Here is an 18,764-nt window from a genome sequence, read left to right as displayed (position 1 = left end):
TTGAGGCTAAACTGTTTCTTTGCCAAAGACCTTGTGCCAACCTACCTGGTCCCAATTTGTGAGAACAAAGTATATTGTTTCTGCTGCTCTGGGACTGGAATCACTTCTATTGCCATTTTTTTCCACTACAATTTCAGACCTGACATGGGAAGCTTCCACAAGGTTGAGAATCAACTTCTCACCTCCAGTTCTCCAGGAGATACCTCAAGTAGGAAGGTGCCTCCTTGCAAGGCTGGTCTGACATGATGTGTAGGGATATTTATTACACTTGAAGACTCTTTCTGGCTTTTGATTTACTTTACTCTTTTACTCCTCAGATCTTCTATTCTCAGTGTTTCTCTTCTACTTTTGCTGTGCTCTTCATCAGCTGTTCTCCAGGCTTCATCTGCCTGGAAATATTGCAGAGAGAACTTTTCTAGTTATAAAAAAGACAATTTCCCACAGCATTAGCCAGAGTCTGTATCCCTCAAATATATGGTTATACACTTGCCCTTTCACAAAAGGTTATAATACCCAAAGAATTTGAGTTGTGCTCTAAATGTACAGCTAGAGCTTAAGTTCCTGTCCAACTTATTGCAAACATATTAGCAGAAGGGAGAAGAAAAATGCAGAGGCCAAGAAATGGCACATCCTCTCCCATGATGGTGACACCCTTATCTGTACCCGAGAAATCACAGGGTGACCCCAGCCTTGTTCTTCTCATGGCAAAAGTGAGATTTACATGTTTGTTCTAAAAATTGCTTATTTCAATAGAAACTAAAAATGAGGACATTTGAGGCATGTATATGTTATATGCACAAGTTTATGTTGTTATTGAATTTTTTTCTATTTAAAAGCGAGTTTTTGGTTTTTTTTTTCTTTTTCCTTGGGTTGGCAAGTCTGTTTGCAGATGGTCTGCTCTCTTTTTCCAGCATTTAGGGACTTAGCAGTGCTGGGTTAATGAATGGATTTAATGATCTTAGATGTCTTCTCCAACCTAAATGAGTCTGGTTCTTAGATTAACTGCTTCTTGGATAATTCATGGCAGAAAGAATTCACACATCAGTTTAATTTTGAGTGTCTGAGAGGAGGATCACCTGTGTCTGACTTCCATCACTGATGAAGACAATGTGGCAATTTCACTGGATGTTTTATATTGGGTAAAATTATTTTGGAATAGACAACCTTTTTAGTATCTGTAACTTACAGCTGCTCATTTGTGTGACACTGCTGTCACTGGTATAAAATGATGTGATTTTTTTTTTAGTTTGGCTTTGTACAGCTTTTACTTGTGTTTTACAAGGCTTCATCCACATGGAGGGGATTTGGCTGTTTGCATTTTTCTTGGTTCTGTTTCACTAGGATGTGATTTTTTCCTGTATTTTTCTACATATGGCATCATGTAGCCCTGGTCAAGGGTTAATGCAGATAATGGAAGTAGAAACAGCTCCAGGAGCTGTCTTCATATTTGCTTGACAGGCTATTCCTGACCTTCTCTCATTATAGAGATGATGATGCTTGTGGAATAAGGTGTAGAAAACAAGATAGTTCTTACAAAGGTGGAGGAAATGTCTTCTGCATGCAAGAGATTTGGGGTGGAGAGAGGGTTACACAGAGAAAATGTTTCTTTTGAAGACCACAGGAGGAAGAATTTAACAGGTTTTTTAGAGATGCTGAAATAATCACATGTAAGTGCAGTGTTGGATGAGTCTGGAAACAGGAAAACTTTGATTTTTATGTTGAATTTGATTTGTAACATAGAAGCAGTTTCTCTGGATATTACTGTGATGGTTTGTGGCCATGTTCTTAGGATGTGCTTGGCCCCATCCCTTGGATGCTTTATGGTTTGCACATGGCAGCTTGGGCTCCCCTTCATAGGAAACTGGGAAACAATGAGGGTGGAAAATCCTGCCAGGAGGGGCATTATCCACAAACTGCATCTGCAAGTGTGGGAATATCATTTAAATACAAAGGATGAGATTTTTTGCTAAAGTCTCCAGTGTATATACTTCTCTATGGTTACTGGGATCTTCCCTAGATAACTTTGTTATTCATCTGCTCTCAAAGTCTTGATTTGCTGGTTTCTCATTTTTCACATATTGAAAATGAAGAAGAGTATTTTACTTTTTTTCTCTGTGAGATCTTGGCTCTGGAATGGCTAATTCTGATTGTAGATAAGATGCATTAGCTTTGAGTACTTCCGTGCTCCAAAGATGCAATTCATCAAAACTCAAGTACTTTGTGTCAGATCTGAATGTTTCACAAGAGATTTTGTAATCCAACATGTCAAGCTTGTTTAAATGTGAGATTGCAACTGAAAGCTGAAGGAAGAAATAAGTGCTTTGTTATCTTCCTTACCTTACAGAAGTGTAAGTTCTTAGGAAAAAAAAAAAAAAGAAAATTGTTTTATTCCTGCAAGAAATATACAGCTGCCTCATGTTGTAGAGGTTCTGCTGCTTGTGTTGGTAGAGAGGCTGGTGTCTCATCAGGCAGATTTAGTGGTTCAAGTAGAGCAATCATCATCTTCATCTGCTGAGTAAATCTATTGCCGATGACTTCTTGATTCTTCCCAGAGGTGAGTTTGTGTTAGAAATTATTTGAGCAAGTAAAAGGCTTCAAGGGTGTCTGTTTGCTCATCTCTTGTTCTGGGCAGTGCTGCTTTCAGTTACCTAGTACCAGAATAGAATATAAGGATCATGAATTTCAGTCAAATGCAGTGTGAGTTCGGCATCATTTCTGTCCCTACCTCTGTCACCACATGAATTTCTAGCTTGTATCCATAGAACAGAAATGGGTCTGTGTTCATTTTCCAGAGTCACGCTGATTGATACAGCTCTGTCTGCCTTGCCTAACCTGTAATCTCTGAAGAGATTGTGACCTGATTTTTTTTTTTAAATCTTTCCTAGTGATTTAAGTGTGTAGGAGCATATGGGGATGATGAACAGAGCTGGTCACTTCTCAGAAAGAAACATGAAACCAAATATGTGTGTATGTTTGTGCATAGACACAAGAAAGATGTGAAAGATGTTCAGAGTTCCCATCTCTGTCCAGGATTTGCACTGAAGCAGCTGTCTCAGTGCAGATGTGGAAAACTGAAATCTGCCATGAAAACTTTTTTACCTTGCATATAGCAGCTCCCACAGCTGCCAAAATATGCATCCTCTTGTTTTAAAAATAGAGGGGGGTGTACTGAAAACATCTGCTCCTGCCCTGCACTGCAGCTGTGCCAGTGTATTATCTGGAAATGGCCTGAGTAAGACTGGCCATAACAAGAGAAGAAAAATCCCATGTTTGATGTAAGTGCAATTGTGGCTTTATTCCAGTCACTTCTTAATTTATATCTCAGATTCAGTTTATCTTCGTGCCCTGATGACTAAACAATAGAACTGTATGCACTTGACTGTTTGAAGAAGCTGTCTCTGGGTGTGGGAAGAAAAGAAAAAAAAATTATTCAGAGATGGAGGGTGGGGAATCCAGAGTATGGAGTGAGTGGCACCATCCTGGTTGTTTTAAATGGAGCAAAATCAGAACTTTGGTTTCAGTGGGTCTACATGTATCATTTCACACTTTGAATGGGCTTGAATTTTTTTTTTTTTTTTTGCAATAAGCATCCCCCCAGGGTAAGAAGGGACTTCCCTGGCTACAGGTAAAACCACACTTAAACACCCTAAATTTCTCCCTGGTCTTGAAACATTGTGTCATCTCAAGCTACTTCACCTTGTGTGCAGGTTTTATTGGTGAATGGTAGACTTGGGGCTTGGCTTTGCTCTGCTGCATCTTGTTGGAACAATTTAAATCCACACCCTATCCTCTCCTCGTTTTGGGAGTACCCCCCATTTCACCTTAACTCTATATAAAGAAGAGTTTTAGGCTGTAAACCTTTAGGGCTGAGGTCCTGAGGTGCTGTAGTCAAAATAAATTTTAAATGCTGCCCTGTATTATCCCAACAGTATCAGCAATATTCCAGTTTGGCTCCTGGAGTGGGTGCTTTATTCCCTGGTTGAGCACAGCTCCCCCATGCATTGTGAGGAAGATGCTTTTGAAGGTGTAAGAATGAAAACAATTTCTTGCATCTTTTGTACCTTGAAAACAACTGGATCAGGTGTGGAAGTGCAGGGAGCTCTCCCCAGCTAACAGCTAGATGTTGCTTTCTGGGTGGTTTTTGCTAACACATTATGTAGCCCAGAATTTCAGAGAGCTTTTGGGGCACTTGGGCCCCAAAATGAATCTAGATATTACTCTTTTTTTGTTGTTTTATTTGGAAAACTTCTGCAGACCTTAGGTGCTGCGTGTTTCCAATCTGCATCTGGTATTTGCTTTGAGTCTTTGGGTCTGCTGGAATCTGAAGCAGAAAGGTTCATGCAGAGTGTTGTGACCCAAAACTGTTTAATCTCAGATGCGCGGTCTCAGAGCCGCAGCCTGCCTTGAATACCTGATGAGTATCAGCTGAGCAAGCATCCCAGCCTCTGACTCCTGCCCATGAACCATAAACCTCTTCCTCAGGGAACAGGAAAGTAAATTGGTCTTTGTGCAGGAGCAGCCAGCTAGGCCAGGGCAGTGGTTTCCTTGTGTTCCATACCAGACCCCACAGTGCTCTGCTGCAAAGTTCTCCTTCCTTCTAAGTGAAGCCACATGAAAAAAAAATGAAACAAAAAAAAAAATCCACTTTTTGAGAGTGGCTGAACCAACCAATTTGTTCAAACCATTCTTCTGGTTGATTCATTTTAACTGAAAAGAAAAAAACCGGCTGATACATTGAAAGCAACTTGAAAAATGCCAAAAGGGAAGAAGGGTAAACAAGTTAAACCATTTGAAGCTCATAAAAGAAAGAAAAAAAAAGAATTTAAGTGCAACCACATGAGTGGTGTAAAATTGGTGTAATACTTAATCCCATGTTAGAGCACAATGTGTTAGATATGAGTTCCTCTAGAAAATAAGGCCCTAAAATAACCTTAATATTTCTGATTGAGAGTTCACAACATGATCAGCTCACTGTGTCATGGTTGCAAGGGAAAAATCCCTCTGGTTTCAAGATACAGTAAGATAGGTCTTCATTTCACTTGGCCAAGGTATTTGCTTGAATGCTGTTCCCAACTACTTCTTTGGATCAACATAACAACAAGAAAAAATCTCCCTGAGAGCCTCAGCAGCACATGGCTTAAAGGGGAAGATGGACCCAGATTTATGGAACACATCTGAGTGTTCTCAGTGGAAAAGGAGAAGTGGAAGGGAAGGGCACAAGTTGGTGCCACAAGTTCTTGGCTAAAATGTGCTTCACTGGCATAATATTTAACAAAGCACTGGTATTCAGCAAGGTTTTACTGGACTCCCTTTCTTGCTAACATTTTAAACTCACTTTATCCTCAACAAACATTGATGTTACCTTATGCCCAACAGTAATTTCCCCGAGCAGAAATTTATCCATCCAGCTGAAGGGATGGGAGGCAGCAATACAGCCTCCCAGCCATGGGAACAGCGGTCAAGGACTAGATTTGGTTTCATAATAAGTGATAAAAAGATATTAAACACACATAGTGCCTGTTCTCGTGGTGTTGATGGATTATGGTGTTCATTGAGCAGCCCAATTTGCAATGGGCAAATTAGTTCAAACAAAGGTTATTTGCTGTACTATGGACAAGTACATGGGTTTGGCATTTAACAATATTTTATGTGAATAATAAAGTGATGTTGATTTTTAATATTTCATTTACTTGCTCACAGTAGATGACATTAGTGGCTGCTACCCAGCAATTGTGAGTGTTGACTGTGAACTTTTTACCTTGTTTCAGAGGATCTATTCTTTAGATATATCCATCATCTCTTCCTCATAATATTTTCAAATAGCAATGTATTTCATTCTCTTTCTTTGTCTTGGGGTTACTAAATCTATCATCTTTCTGGGAAACTTCTGGTACTGTCAGAAATTGCATATTATGCCCTGGATTAAGGCTGTTTATCTTGAACGTGACACGTTGTTTAAAAATAGACTCTTGTGCTTTGTATTCATTCTCCACTCCAAAACTCTCTTTCATAACAATGTAAATAAAGGACTCCCAGAACTGATGCAGTGGGGCTGGCACAGTTAGAAGAAAAGACTCAGCTATTGCCCAACTTACTTTAATGCAACATAAATCTTAATTATATTGAACCAGCATCAGACTGCGAGGTCTTGGGGGATGGAGTCATTAGGTAACAGTTTACAGGGAACATTTATCTTCAAGCACAGTCCCAGGGCTCCTTAATTTCTTTTGTAGTTTCTTAAAGGGATTGAAAACAAGAGGTGTAATATGGATTCACTTTATACCTGGCTGATTAAGCAGTATCTAAAGCTGAGCCCCAAGAATAAGCTAGAAAATGCTAAAATAATAATTTCCAATTGTGCTGAGCATAGATATTGTCAAATCTGATGGGTTTGACGTTGCAGAAGGCATTAATGACTCCTGGGCTGCTCCTCTGTGCTGCCCTCTCCTGTGGGAGCTGGGAGCTCTCTGTCCTGCTCACCCCCTCTGCACCACAGGGCTGACACTTGCAACTCTTGCCCAGAGTACTGGGTTTGATATAATTCCTTTTAATTCCCACCTAAATTTTTCTCCTCAGAAACATTTCCTAATCCAGCTACTGGTGGCAGCAACTTTCTAAATGTGGTTTCCAAAACACTACTTTTTTTTTTTTTTTTTTTTTTTTTTTTTTTTTTTTTTTTACCAAATTGCTTTCAGATAAAAACAACAAGTGAAACAAATGAGAATGGATTTTTAATTTTTCCTCTCTTAGTTTTGGTTCATCTCACACTTGCCACAAGCAATATCTCTAAATTATATTTGTAATTCCATATGCTGCACCCACTTTACAGATTTCCTGGAAGACTGTAGGGAAAAAAATACAGATCACAAAATTCTTTAGGTTGCAAGGGATCTTTAAAGGTCACTGAGTCCAATCCCCCTGAAATCAGCAGGGACAACTTCAGCTAGATCAGGTCAGTCAAAGCTCCATCCAATCTGACTTTGGATGTTTCCAGGGATGGGGTCTATACCATCTCCCTTGCTCCCTTGCTATGGGATGGACAACCTGTGTTGGTGTAGGGACAAGAGTGAATTTTTCCCATGTGGTGTGAAGTATTAAGAAATTCCTTAAACTTGAAACAAAACCCCAACCTAGTATTAAGGTCCCTTTTTATACAGAATCTTTGGTTTCTTGCAGGTTTCTCACATTCTCAGTTGAATGACTCCAACCCAAGCTTTATGTGGGAGCTCTGTGCATCCACACTTAGATATCAGCTCTCCTTTAAGCTGCCTAAAAGCATCAATTCCAACTCATCACTCACTTGTTTAGATACTTGGCTCCCTCTCCTACACCTCCATTAGGACATTCCTCCTCCCTGAGGAGCACCCTGCCAGCAGCAGGGAAAGCAGAGTGGTTACTGAGGGAGCCACTTTAGACTACACAGATCCAGGAGGAGTCCTTGGAAAGGCAGGGAAGGAATAAGCAAGGCTGGTGTTCAAAGCACCCCCTGCACTCTGAGGGAGGCTGGAAGCTGCTGAGGCTCAGGCTCTGCCTGGAGGTCAGACCCCCAAAATTAACCCAGAGGGTGGTGCAGGTAGAGGGGCTTTAATTGCTCAGTCACCATTGGTCTCCAAGGTTGAAAAAGATGCTTCATCAGAGCTGTGGTTCCTCTCCAAAGCAGCTCCACTTAGGGATGGAGGAAATAAACCTTTCTCCTGGCTGGAATGTGCTTTCAAGGAGGCTGTGAATATGTTTGGGGATTTTTTTGTCTCTCCTGTAGAAACCTGTGAGCAAGTTACTTAGGGAGTAGTGGTAGATGTTTCTACCAATCGTTTGTGACTACCCAGGGCTTCTCTCTGCAGGTTACCAATCCCATAGCAAGGGAGCAGGAGGGATTTAGGGCTCCCACTGGAGCCCCTGTGAGGGCAGGGATCTGCTGGAGCTCCGTGGTGGGCTGGGGAGGGGGAGTGCTGGACAGTGTATCCAAACTTCAAAGAGGAGAACTCCAGGCCATGGCTGAAATTCTGGAGATGCAGTTGCACATTTGAGCACAGAAATGTTTATGCAGCAGGGGAAATTCTGATAGGAGTGTAGAAATATTTAATGATCTTTGTTTATCATCCTTTTCCAGCAGAAAGGAGAGGGAGCAGTGTTGTTTTACAGATAAAAGCGAGTTCTTACTTTTTGTTAGTGTTGCTGTCACTCAGCAAATACTCTACCAGAGCTGGCTGACCTGCTGCAGAAGGCTGCAAAAAGGGGCTTTTTCTTGCAGCCTGGTAATGCACAAGTTGTGGGAGAAGTGATGCTTCCAGGTGCCAGGCAAGGAATTCTGGCTGCAGCAGAGACTGCAACACATTGGCATGAAGAACGTGGTGTCATGGCTTTGCCAGGGACCTGGAAGCTCTGTGAGTGCTGGAGCAGTGTTCTGAATTTATTGTTTGAGTGCTTTTTTTTCCTTCATTAAGGGCATTTTGTCATTTGTGGCACTTTATTGATCCCTTAGCCATTGCTGCCCTGTAGGGTAAGAATACAAGCAGGATTTATATCTGAAATTATAAATGTATGACCAGATCTAGGCTGTGTCAGCAGTCTGCACAGAAGAAGCTCTGACTCAGATAATGATTACTACCAAGAGGTTCATGTTCATCACTTTAATACTTTAAATATTGTGATCTGCAAATCTTTACCAGCCATTTGCAGCACACAGGGACTGCACAGCAATGCTGCCTGCTCAGGATTTTTTCCAGAATTTTGGATCCTGTTACATTTGGGGTTCTGATAACTTCAAAACCTGATTCTCAGCTTGCCTTGTTTTTTTCACCAGAATTATATTGTGGGGGGGGAAAAAATGGTATTTAAGTTGTGCAGGGTACTAAATTTTTTTGGTATTTGGGAAAGGGGGAAGACACGAGGTGGGTGCAAAGGGAAGGACACGTGGTAGATGCTGTCCTGAAGTTGCTGTCCGTGGTCATCACTAGCCCTGTGCTCATCACTAACCCTGTGCTCATCACTAACCCTGTGCTCATCACTAACCCTGTGCTCATCACTAACCCTGTGCTCTCTGCTCCCCGCAGGGCCCCCGGGGAGGCGAGGGAAGCCCGGCCGGCGAGGAGAACCCGGTAAGGACTGATGGCATCGGGGCTGTCACTGCCTGCTGGGGGAGCGTCTGGGTCACCACACCTCCAACCAACAGGCTGGGGAACAGGGCTTCCCCCATCCCTGTGTGCTGGGCAGGAAGGGTTTTATCAAAAACTGAAACAATACAAAGAACTCCACCAAGACCAACTCTCAAAACCAACTCCCAAAACCCCAACAATCAAAAATAAATTTAAAAAAAATTAAAGGAAAAAAACAACCGATCAAAATAAAAGAACAAGTAAATCCCACTCAAAACACCCACAGCTGTTGCATCCTTTATCAATCCTTCCATTTATCATTCTGCCTCCACACTGCCCCACCTAACACTGAAGAGGGATAGGAATTAGAATGGAAATAGGGAATTCCCCAGCCGTGTTAGATGGGAGGTGTGCACTGCCCTGTTCTCTGCATGTGGATGTGTCAGCCACAGGGTGTGGTGGTGTCTGCATTTGGGGGTCAGGGATAACCAAACCTCAGCCACCAGCCTTGGGCACATCCCCTGAGCATCAGCCTGGCTGAAACCACAGAGAAACCTTGCTGGGGGTTTCATTTGAGCTGGCTGTAATTCTGTGTCTCTGGGTGTAATTCTGTGCCTCTGGGTGTAATTCTGTGTCTCTGGGTGTCACTTCAGTGCATCTGCTGAGGTTTGGGGTTTTGTTCCTGTCTTCAAAACAGGAAAGGACAGAGCCTGTTTCAGCTAAGTGCTGATTACATTCTGCTGTGGGGTCTGAGTGCTGCTGGAGAAGGGGGAGATGCAGCTGGAATTGCTCTTTCTGAGGAAAACAGACAGGGATGTGCCCAGAAAGCCAAGCTGGTTTTGGAATTACCTCAGTGTGCCAGAAAGCAGCACATGAAATTACCTGTCCCAGCTCTCAGGCTCTTGAGCACTGATAGAATGAACAGGAGCCGGTGGATTTTCATTACTGAGGAGGATGAATTCTGTTCTCTGCTGCCTCTTGATATAGAAAATTCACAAGTGGGATTTTTGAAAAGGCAGAATAACTTTCTGATCACCAATATTTTAAACATTTTTTTAACTCTGAGGAAAGGGAATTGAGCAGATATGTGCTGCACATCAGCAGCAGCACATGAATTCGTGGACTGATGGACAAGAAAGGCAGGCAGGCATTTCTCTTCTCTTGCACTGATGGTATTCCAGAGTGCATTAGGGGTTTTCTGAGATATTTTTGTTCCTGAAGCATCAAGGATTTACTCCTGGTCAAGGTATGGGTGGTGGTGGATCCCAGCCAGCTTTATTAATTTGTTTCATTTTCCCAGCAGCTGGACTGTAGGAAAAGCCACCAGACAGCTTTGATTCTTCTTTTGGTTGTTTTTTAAATATCACCTAAGGGCTTTAGGAGCACAGTTGAATACAGCATGCAACCAAGGGCAGCTGGAGAGGTCAGCCAATGGATCTAATTTTATATGCAGGCATTTATGCAAACGCTGTGCAAGATGTGTCTCTGCTCCATACAAAAATCTGGGAGGTAGTGCTGAGCTCTCACGTGCCCTTAAATCTCTTCTCCATGCTTCATGCGAAACTTTTGAACAGCAGCATTTTCCCTCGTGCTGTGACACATCTGCAAATGCACTTGAGCATCCCCCTGATGAAGCAGAAATCTGCCAGAGAGTCAGTGCAGAACTAGCAAGAAAACAAACATTACAAAAGGAAAAAAAAAAAAAATGAAAAGAAAAAGAAGAAATGAATTATTGATGAGAAAAAATTTCAAACCTTAGTAACAACTTTTTTGAAATTTCTGCAGTTGTGGAGGAAAATAGAGAAGAGTGCAGCTGCCACCCCCTGCACACAGCCACACACTCAGGCTCAAAGGGACACCCCAGTGAAATCCCAGGAATGCAGTGCAGAGCCTGTGGATTGCCCCACTGCAGACACACAGGGAGCAGACATCCCACTGTGTATTGCTTTTGGCTGAGCTGCCAGATGTTTGTTTCTCCAGATAACTTGAATATATATTTCTATATTTGTTTGAGAACCTGACCACACATAAACCGGGTCCTTGTTCCTTTGCTACAGCTGATAAATGTGAATAAAAATTTGTTTGTGTAGCATGCTGGTGTCCATCCCCAGGGACCCTGCCTGGTTAGGGCTTCACAGCCTCCAGACAAAGGCTGTTGAAGAGCCAGCAGGCTCAGCCCTGCCAAGAGAAGGGTTTTTCTCTGGCATTTCTTGAAATGGTCATGTTGAAAAACCTTTTGAGATTCATACTGAAACTTTCAATGTATATCTCTAAGAAACAAGCAGAGAAACTGTTAAGAGAGGCTCCTGTCCCTTTTAATCATACCCTCCTGTTGATTTAAACCAAGACTGAATTTTGCTTTATTCTTCTGCCATGATGGATTCAGATAAAAAAAATTAATCCAGCATCTCTGTTTCTCTAAACTAAGAATTCATCATCATGAAAATGCATTAGGACAACTGCTCTCTTCCACAGATATGCACCATACCATAAAAGATTAATTTTTAAACCATTTCTGGCAAAAAAAAATTAACTATTTAGACCATTTGGACATGGGACAAGCCTGTCTGCACATCCTTCAAAAAACAGTTGTTAAACCAATGGGGTGAGCCCCCACTGCCCCCAGAGCCCACCGAGGCAGGCAGTGGATCCTGCTGGGGCCCTGCCTCTGGGCTTGGTGGTTTATTTTGCTGTAGAGAAGCATAAAGGCAACAAGTTTCCCCCTGGAGAGCCCTAGAGGGCAGAGGGGGCTGCACTAAACCCCAGCCTCCCTTTGGGCTTCACATCCCTGGTGGCAGCTGGAGCTCCCTGTGGCTGTCCCTGCTGTCATCCCTTCCCTGACCTCAGACACAAGGATCAAGTACCTGGGGAGTGTGTCTGCCACCACCAGCCCAGCTGAACAAACCGGGGACTAATTGAGTCAAATGGCTCCATCCAACCCATTTTATTTACTCTCTCCATCAATCTGGCCCCTTGGGAACCACTGCTGCAGCAGAGGAGCAGTCCTGGGGCTGGGCACAACCACTGCAAAGGAGGCTACTTCTAAAAACCAATTTATCCCACTGTTGCTACCACGAGGGCAGGAAATTCACACCAGCACCTTCCATGGGGAGATGTCACTTTGGCTGTTCGGTCTGTCCAGCGTGTCCTGAGCTCCATCCCATCCTGCCAGGACAGACAACAGGGTCCCAGCACCCCCATTCCTGCACACAATCATCAGCACTTTCTTTGCCATTTGGAAAGCAAGCACAGCCTTGAGGAGTCATGTGCACCCACCCATGGAAGCGATGTATTAAAAGAAAAACTCATTTTAATACAATTTCGTGTGGGATTTTCAGCATTCTCTCACTGAGGGATGGAAGAAAGGTTTTGCAGCACTTGCTGTCATGGTTGGTCCTGACAGCCAGCCTGCTCATCTCAGATGCAGTTCCTTTTCCTTGCCAAAGGCAAAATCAGGTTTAATGTCATGTTAGCTTATTTTTTCAATGTGATATGTCCCAGCTAGGACACAGTTCAACTGCTAAAATGAGCGTTTGTGAAATAACACGGATTTTTGCCAGGGACCTGGGAGGTTTTGCTTCCCCTCTTGCTGCCAGCTGGGGCTGTGTGAGTGGGATGGGGTATGGATGAACAGCCCTCACAGCCCTTTGTGTTTATTTTTTTAAAGATTGAGCCATGCAGGGGTGTCCCTGAAGGATGCATGAATAGGATCCAGGATTTGGGGGCTTAGTTTAAGTATTGGTTCAAAGGCTTTGCACAACTAGATGGTGGGAGATGATGTTCCTGTCTCTTGGAATATCATTCTGCTTTCCTCCCCTGGCTTGACAATTCATCCAAAAACTGATCTGAAGCTCAAAATCTCTCAAGATAAACCAGGAGATAATCTACATGAAATGTTCAGCTTGGCAAGTGTCTGAGTGAGGCTCTGCTCTCCTCACATGAAGCAAGAGCTGCCTCAGGACACAAACCCCCAGAGCTGATGCTGGGGTGTCTGTGACACCTCTTTGCATTGGCTGTGCAGCTACACTGGGGGGATAAACATTGGCTGGTTTAGACACAAAATTACCTTTACAGGTGGGCCTGAGAGGGCATTTTTTGATGAAGTGATAATTTATTGGAAAATCCTGACATGGCATAATTACTGGTTTTGGCAGAAAAAGTTTTGTTTACAAAATGTTTTCATTTCAAAAGCAGTTTTTGTGGAAACGTGTTGAAATTGTTGCTATGGGATAGAACTCTTCTGCCCATCACCCATGATTTTTTTTTCTTTACATTACCCTGCAGGTGTTGCTTTAATTTGAACTTCTAAGAAAGATTTCATTCAAAGGGATTTTTGGTTTTTTGCGGTGGGTTTTTTCCTTACAGCTATTCTGTTTGTGCAAATATCTTGATTTGGAACAAGGAGGAATCTAAAGCTTTTTTAAAAGGAAAAAAAAAAGTTATTTCTATGCAAGGAAGTTTCGTTCTCTCTCAGCCCTATATGTACTTAAAATCCCACATTTTACATATCAAGATTTACACTTTCAAACCCATTAACCATGTGATTGAATGGATAAGTGTAAATATGCAGCTGTGGTTATTCAGTAAGTACATATGTGGCTGCATGTGGGTAAATCTCACAGAAAATTGTGTTTATTTGTGGATTTCTATTGCTCCCCCTATTTCTCACCATGAACTGCCAGTGACAACCTCATACCCAAGGACTTCTTTTTCTGCTGAACTTCAGGAAAAATCTAATGTGTCCCACATGGGCTCTCAGTAATGGCCTCTGCTAGGAGAGCATATTCCCTGTGTGCCCCAGCACTGAGGCATGGATAGGAGTCAACACACAGTGACAAAAGGCTTTTCTCAAATTCTGTGACTTCTTATGGCTGTGGCAGTTGTCCTCTGTTGTTACCCATGGCTCAGTTACTCCCCTTACAGCACCCTGAATTAATAGCTCTATGTGTATGTATATACATGGTGTGTGTGTTTAAATACACATAGCCATGTATTAGTACATATTTTTAATGATTTTTTTTTTACATCTTCAGGTGGCCACAGATGCATGTTTGCTATCTTGAGGATGGGCTATTTGCCTTTTAGAGTTGCAGCAAAGTCCCCTCTGACTCTTCCTGAGCTGTTGGAAATGTCTGGCTGGTTTTGTTTCCCCTGCTTGGCTCTCTCCTCTCATGGCAGGAGAGCTTGCATGATAAATGATTTGCAGATTTAACAGAAATATCATCTTATCCCAAAATTTCCAAGCTGAAAAAATACTTGGGAATAAATGACTGTGACCTGTCATTTCCCATATGTTTGTGTACTGCTGGGGATGATGCCACTGTGACCCGCTCAGGCTTTGGATATACAAAATAACATTCATGTTGGTCAATCAGGAAATCTGGGTCATTAATTTTTAATGAGTTTTGATTTTCACCTCCTGCTAGCACAGCTGTGCCTGTTCTTAAGGAATCTTTTTGTGTTTCCAAATATCTCCATGCCCTTGCATGCTTGAGCACAAGGTGTTCACTCCTGGTTACAGCGGCATCCTCCCTGTTCAGGTAAAACAATCCTAGACCAAAATCTGTGCATTTGCAGGTTATTTTTGTCTTTCTCCTTTTCCTTCTGAAATCAACCTCCAAGTTAAGTTGTCACATAGTTTTCAATACACAAAGACTGTTTCCAACTTTTATTTGTTGTAAGAAGAGTTTCCAAGTTGTTTCATTCTTCCTCTCAGCCTCTCAAACTGATTCTTGCCAGTCAAAATTATTAGCAGTAAATTCTGGCAAATCTCTTTGAAAGGAGCATAAATCTTGTGCAATGTGCCCACAATGATGAGATGGCTGGATGAGGGGCAGCCCCTGGGTACAGGATCAGCTTCTTTATTTATTATTGAATTGCAAAATATTTGACTTTCTTCCATAGGAAACAAGTGTCTTGTGGTTGGGCTGTTGAAAAACACGTTCAGCAAAACAAAGTGATGTTGTTCTTAAGAGGAGAAAAGATCAGTTCAATAGGTTTAACCTTATGCCTTAATGAAGATTTATTTAGCCTTAATTGGCCAACAGCTCAGTGAAAGATTGATGTAACTCCACTGATGAGGCTGGAGAACATCCAAAGGTGCATATACAGACCCCCCCATTTGGCTGGGATTCCTGATTTGGGAGGAGGAAGCACTTTAAAAGAGCCTCACCTGCACGTGGTGGGGAGAAAAAAACAGTAGCTGAGAAAAGGAAAGTAGGCAACAAATTCCAAAGAGATTTTAATTGGTACATGATTGAAATCCCATATTAAAATAATTTCCTGCCCACTTCTTTGAGACTCAGTCATGACTTTTCCACAAAAGGGCTTTTGTGGGTAGCCTGGTGTAAGTGAGTTAATAAATCAGGTTTATGATTCTCAGTTAATAAATTGGCATAGAGCCATTGCCTTCTGTTTTCAGAAGAAATTAAACCAAGGAGAGCAAGTTAAGCCCCTGTGCTCCTGGCCTGGAGGGAGACATGGAGGTTGTCCCTGCCCCAGGTGTGGCTGTGTGGCACTGACCCCCTTCAGGTGACAGACACAGGTCAGTGGGATGCTCATTGGTGCACTGCCAGTCATTAATTGCTGCCACCCCTCATTCTTAGGCTTTTTTTTTTTTTTATTCAAATTAGCAATGTTTTTAATTTTAAAATTAATTTTTAAATCCTTGAGAAGGCATTGACTTGAAATACGCTTCTTGAATAATTTTGTTGAATAACATAAGATGAACAAAGCTTTTTTGTCCTTCCATATTAAGCTTTTGCACTTTTTTTCCCTTTTCTAATTGTGCCTAGCTTCTGGTTTTGATCAGGCAAGAATCAGAGCATGAAGAAATCCCAAACAGAGCTGTAGGCTGCCTCATGAACAGTGTGGATTGCTTTGGATTAGGGCTCAGTGCTCACCCCAGTGCAGCACCAGCTTGGGCAAGCAGTGGGAAAACTGCAGAATTTGGTGTGGCTGGTGGTGAGCAGCTGCACTGCGGGGGGATAGTGGGGAATGTTTCTTTTCCTGCTGCTGTTAAAGCCAGCTCAGACTGTGCTGCTGGCCCCCAGAGCCTGATGTGGGTGTGATGGGAATTTCTCTGGAGCTAAGGCACTGTGCAGCCATCCTCTGAACACCAGCAGGGGCCACACAGGGGTGACACAGGGCTGTGGGACACGTTTGGAGGTCAGGCAGAGATGGGCACCATCCAACACAACATTTGGGGTCTGTGGAAGCAGCAGCACTGTCCTTCTCAGGTCCCTACTACACTGCTCCTCTGGCTTTTGTGGGCTTATATCTTGCTCCTCCTGCATTACCCAAAGGACAAAGAAGGTCTGTGGTGAAAATATGGATTTTATTCATAAGAATTTGCACATTTTTCTGGCTGTGTCTGTCTCCTTTTTGCACAGGTGGTGCCCAAGGCACTGATGCCCTGCACATGGGCCCTGCTTTGTGATGTGCCTTGGGTCTTGTGGGGAGAGAAAACAGAGTTGTACTGTGAAAGAGATGGGAAAAAATGGTTTTACACCCCTGTCAGTACTGCTGTGCCAGCAGCATGGTTGAGATGTGCTGTAACAGGAGGACATGGATGGTGCTGAGGGTATCTGGAAAGTCATTGCATGGAAATTGGACTGAGAAGTGCCAGATGATTCTGCTGCTTGTTCCTGCTTTGTGTTGCTTTTTCTTTGTAATTGACTCTTTTTTTTGTTTGTTTTTCTTTTGTTTTTCAGGACCTGCAGTAAGTATCGTGGATTTTACTCTTGGATCAACAAAGTTAAGGCTTCCCCTTCCCCTGCCTTTCAATGTCCTTGCAAAAGCACACATTTTTTGGTAGAGGTGTGTCTGGAAACAAAATCGGTACCAGATGCTGCTGCATTTTTTTTTTCATGATTGTAGACAAATTGTGAGGGGAATTTTAAAATGTTTAACTTGCTGCCCCAAGGGACTTCCAGTAATTTTAAACTCAGAAAATATTCAGTAAAAAGGAGTTTTCCCTTTACAGAGTCCTTTAGTCTGCCTCTATTTAACAAAAAGAGTGCTGTACTAATATTTAACATGTTACTGGGTTTATTGGTTCTAAAGCTCTGTCTTGCTTTTCTTATCTGTTGTGTTTCCAGCACTTAATATGAGTTTGGTTGCCTCACAAGGGGAGCTAGAGGGAAAACCATAGCTTGCTTGCTGCTTTCTTTGAAGTCTTGGGTGGAATAATGAGCATTCCTACCAATGCAACCAGAAAATTTATGGGGAAATAGTTGTTTGAAGGGGGTAATAGTAGAAAATGTGTCAACTCCTCCTTTCAAATGTTCAGACGTGCCTTTGGCTGTGCCACCACATCCAAATCTGTTGTTCTCCTGCTGGTTTTGGAGTGAGAATTTATGTTTTTGTTGTGCCCTCCAAGTTGCTGAGGGTTTGTTTAAGAAATAAATGATGAGCTTTAGGTGCTTCTGGTTTTCTACCTTTCTTCCTCCAGAGGAGGAGGAGGAGGAGGAGAGGTGCAGGCTGTTTGCAGCCACATTTCCTTGTCTGTCATTGCACTAACAGAGGCATTTCTTCATGTTGTTCTCTTCCTATAGAGCCTCACTGGGTTGAAAAGGGCTTATTTTAGGGAAAATAAATTTGGCAACTATTCCTGGGCTAATAAATTTCCAGTGCTGTTTTGGTGACAAAGGAGTGGGGGCTGTCCCAGCACCATGGCTTTGGTTCTCCTGGGACTGGCTGCACTGCCTGTGGGTTTAGTTAAGGGTTTTCAGCCCTTTGCATTTTTACTCCTATTTCATGTTTTAACATAAATACTTAAGAGGGCGTTGAGCAAAACAATTATTTGGGATTACAAATAAAGAGGATGCTGGGATACTGCCTGTTTAAAACTCCATATACACACCTTTGAGGGACATTCCCCCTTGACTGAAGTACTTTGGCTGTTTGAGATGGATTTGCTGGGTTTGTGTGGCTGTTTGGGTGTGCTCAGAGGCTCCTCTCAGCCCACACGCAGCCGGGTGTGTTCTGCCTCACGTGTGCTGTCTGGTCACGTTTATTGTGGCGATCCAACACAGGCAACATATGGTGCACTATTAATTTTTCTTTGTCTCTAGTTGGTTTCATTTCCTGGTTCCCACGGCACTATTGAATTGCAAACGGAGCACAGGGGAGAATTAACACAAACAAGACCTTTTTTTTTCCTTTCCTCTCCCCTCCCCTTGCCCTTCTTTGAAAGACAACTCATGGTTTAGTTAATTTTTGGGTTGGATGGAGTGGGTTGGTTGATTTTGGGTTTTTTTTTAATCCTGCTTTTTATCATAAGTAGCCTTTGCCAGAGACTTCTTTAAGCATAATATAAAATAAGTCCTAGAACCCACAGAACCACAATATTATTTTATTTCAACAGTACTGCATTGATTGGTTTCTTCTGTTTCTTGATTTAGGCCAGAAGGAATTGATTACTTCTTAGATGTACAGCATTACACTGCTCTAAGTGTATCCCCAATTCTGTTGTTCCCTAGTAGCAGTTAGTCTGGTATTTTATTCTTTTGGCTGTCATAAGTTAGTTATGCATATAAAATTATTAGAATTTGTGGTACAGGATTCATGGCTGATGGATGATTGATTGTCCTGTCTGTGAGTAAGGGGTATTCTGCTCAGATATGCTATAAAACCTCTGTTTTGGAAAGTATTAAAATCACATGCTGG

At 42.5% G+C, this 18,764-nt stretch overlaps 1 protein-coding gene across 1 annotated transcript in view; it reads left to right on the top strand.

The window, feature by feature from the left end:
* COL23A1 (collagen type XXIII alpha 1 chain) overlaps positions 1–18,764 on the top strand; it is a 173,405-nt gene that overhangs the window by 116,432 nt on the left and 38,209 nt on the right. The window contains exons 3-4 of the mRNA XM_063413353.1: positions 9,054–9,098; positions 16,808–16,815. Of these exons, the coding sequence (XP_063269423.1) occupies positions 9,054–9,098; positions 16,808–16,815 (53 nt within the window). The remainder of the gene's footprint in view (positions 1–9,053; positions 9,099–16,807; positions 16,816–18,764) is intronic.

Source organism: Prinia subflava, chromosome 16, assembly GCF_021018805.1.
Source record: "Prinia subflava isolate CZ2003 ecotype Zambia chromosome 16, Cam_Psub_1.2, whole genome shotgun sequence".
NCBI lineage: Eukaryota > Metazoa > Chordata > Aves > Passeriformes > Cisticolidae > Prinia > Prinia subflava.
This window is presented reverse-complemented; position numbering and strand designations above follow the sequence as displayed.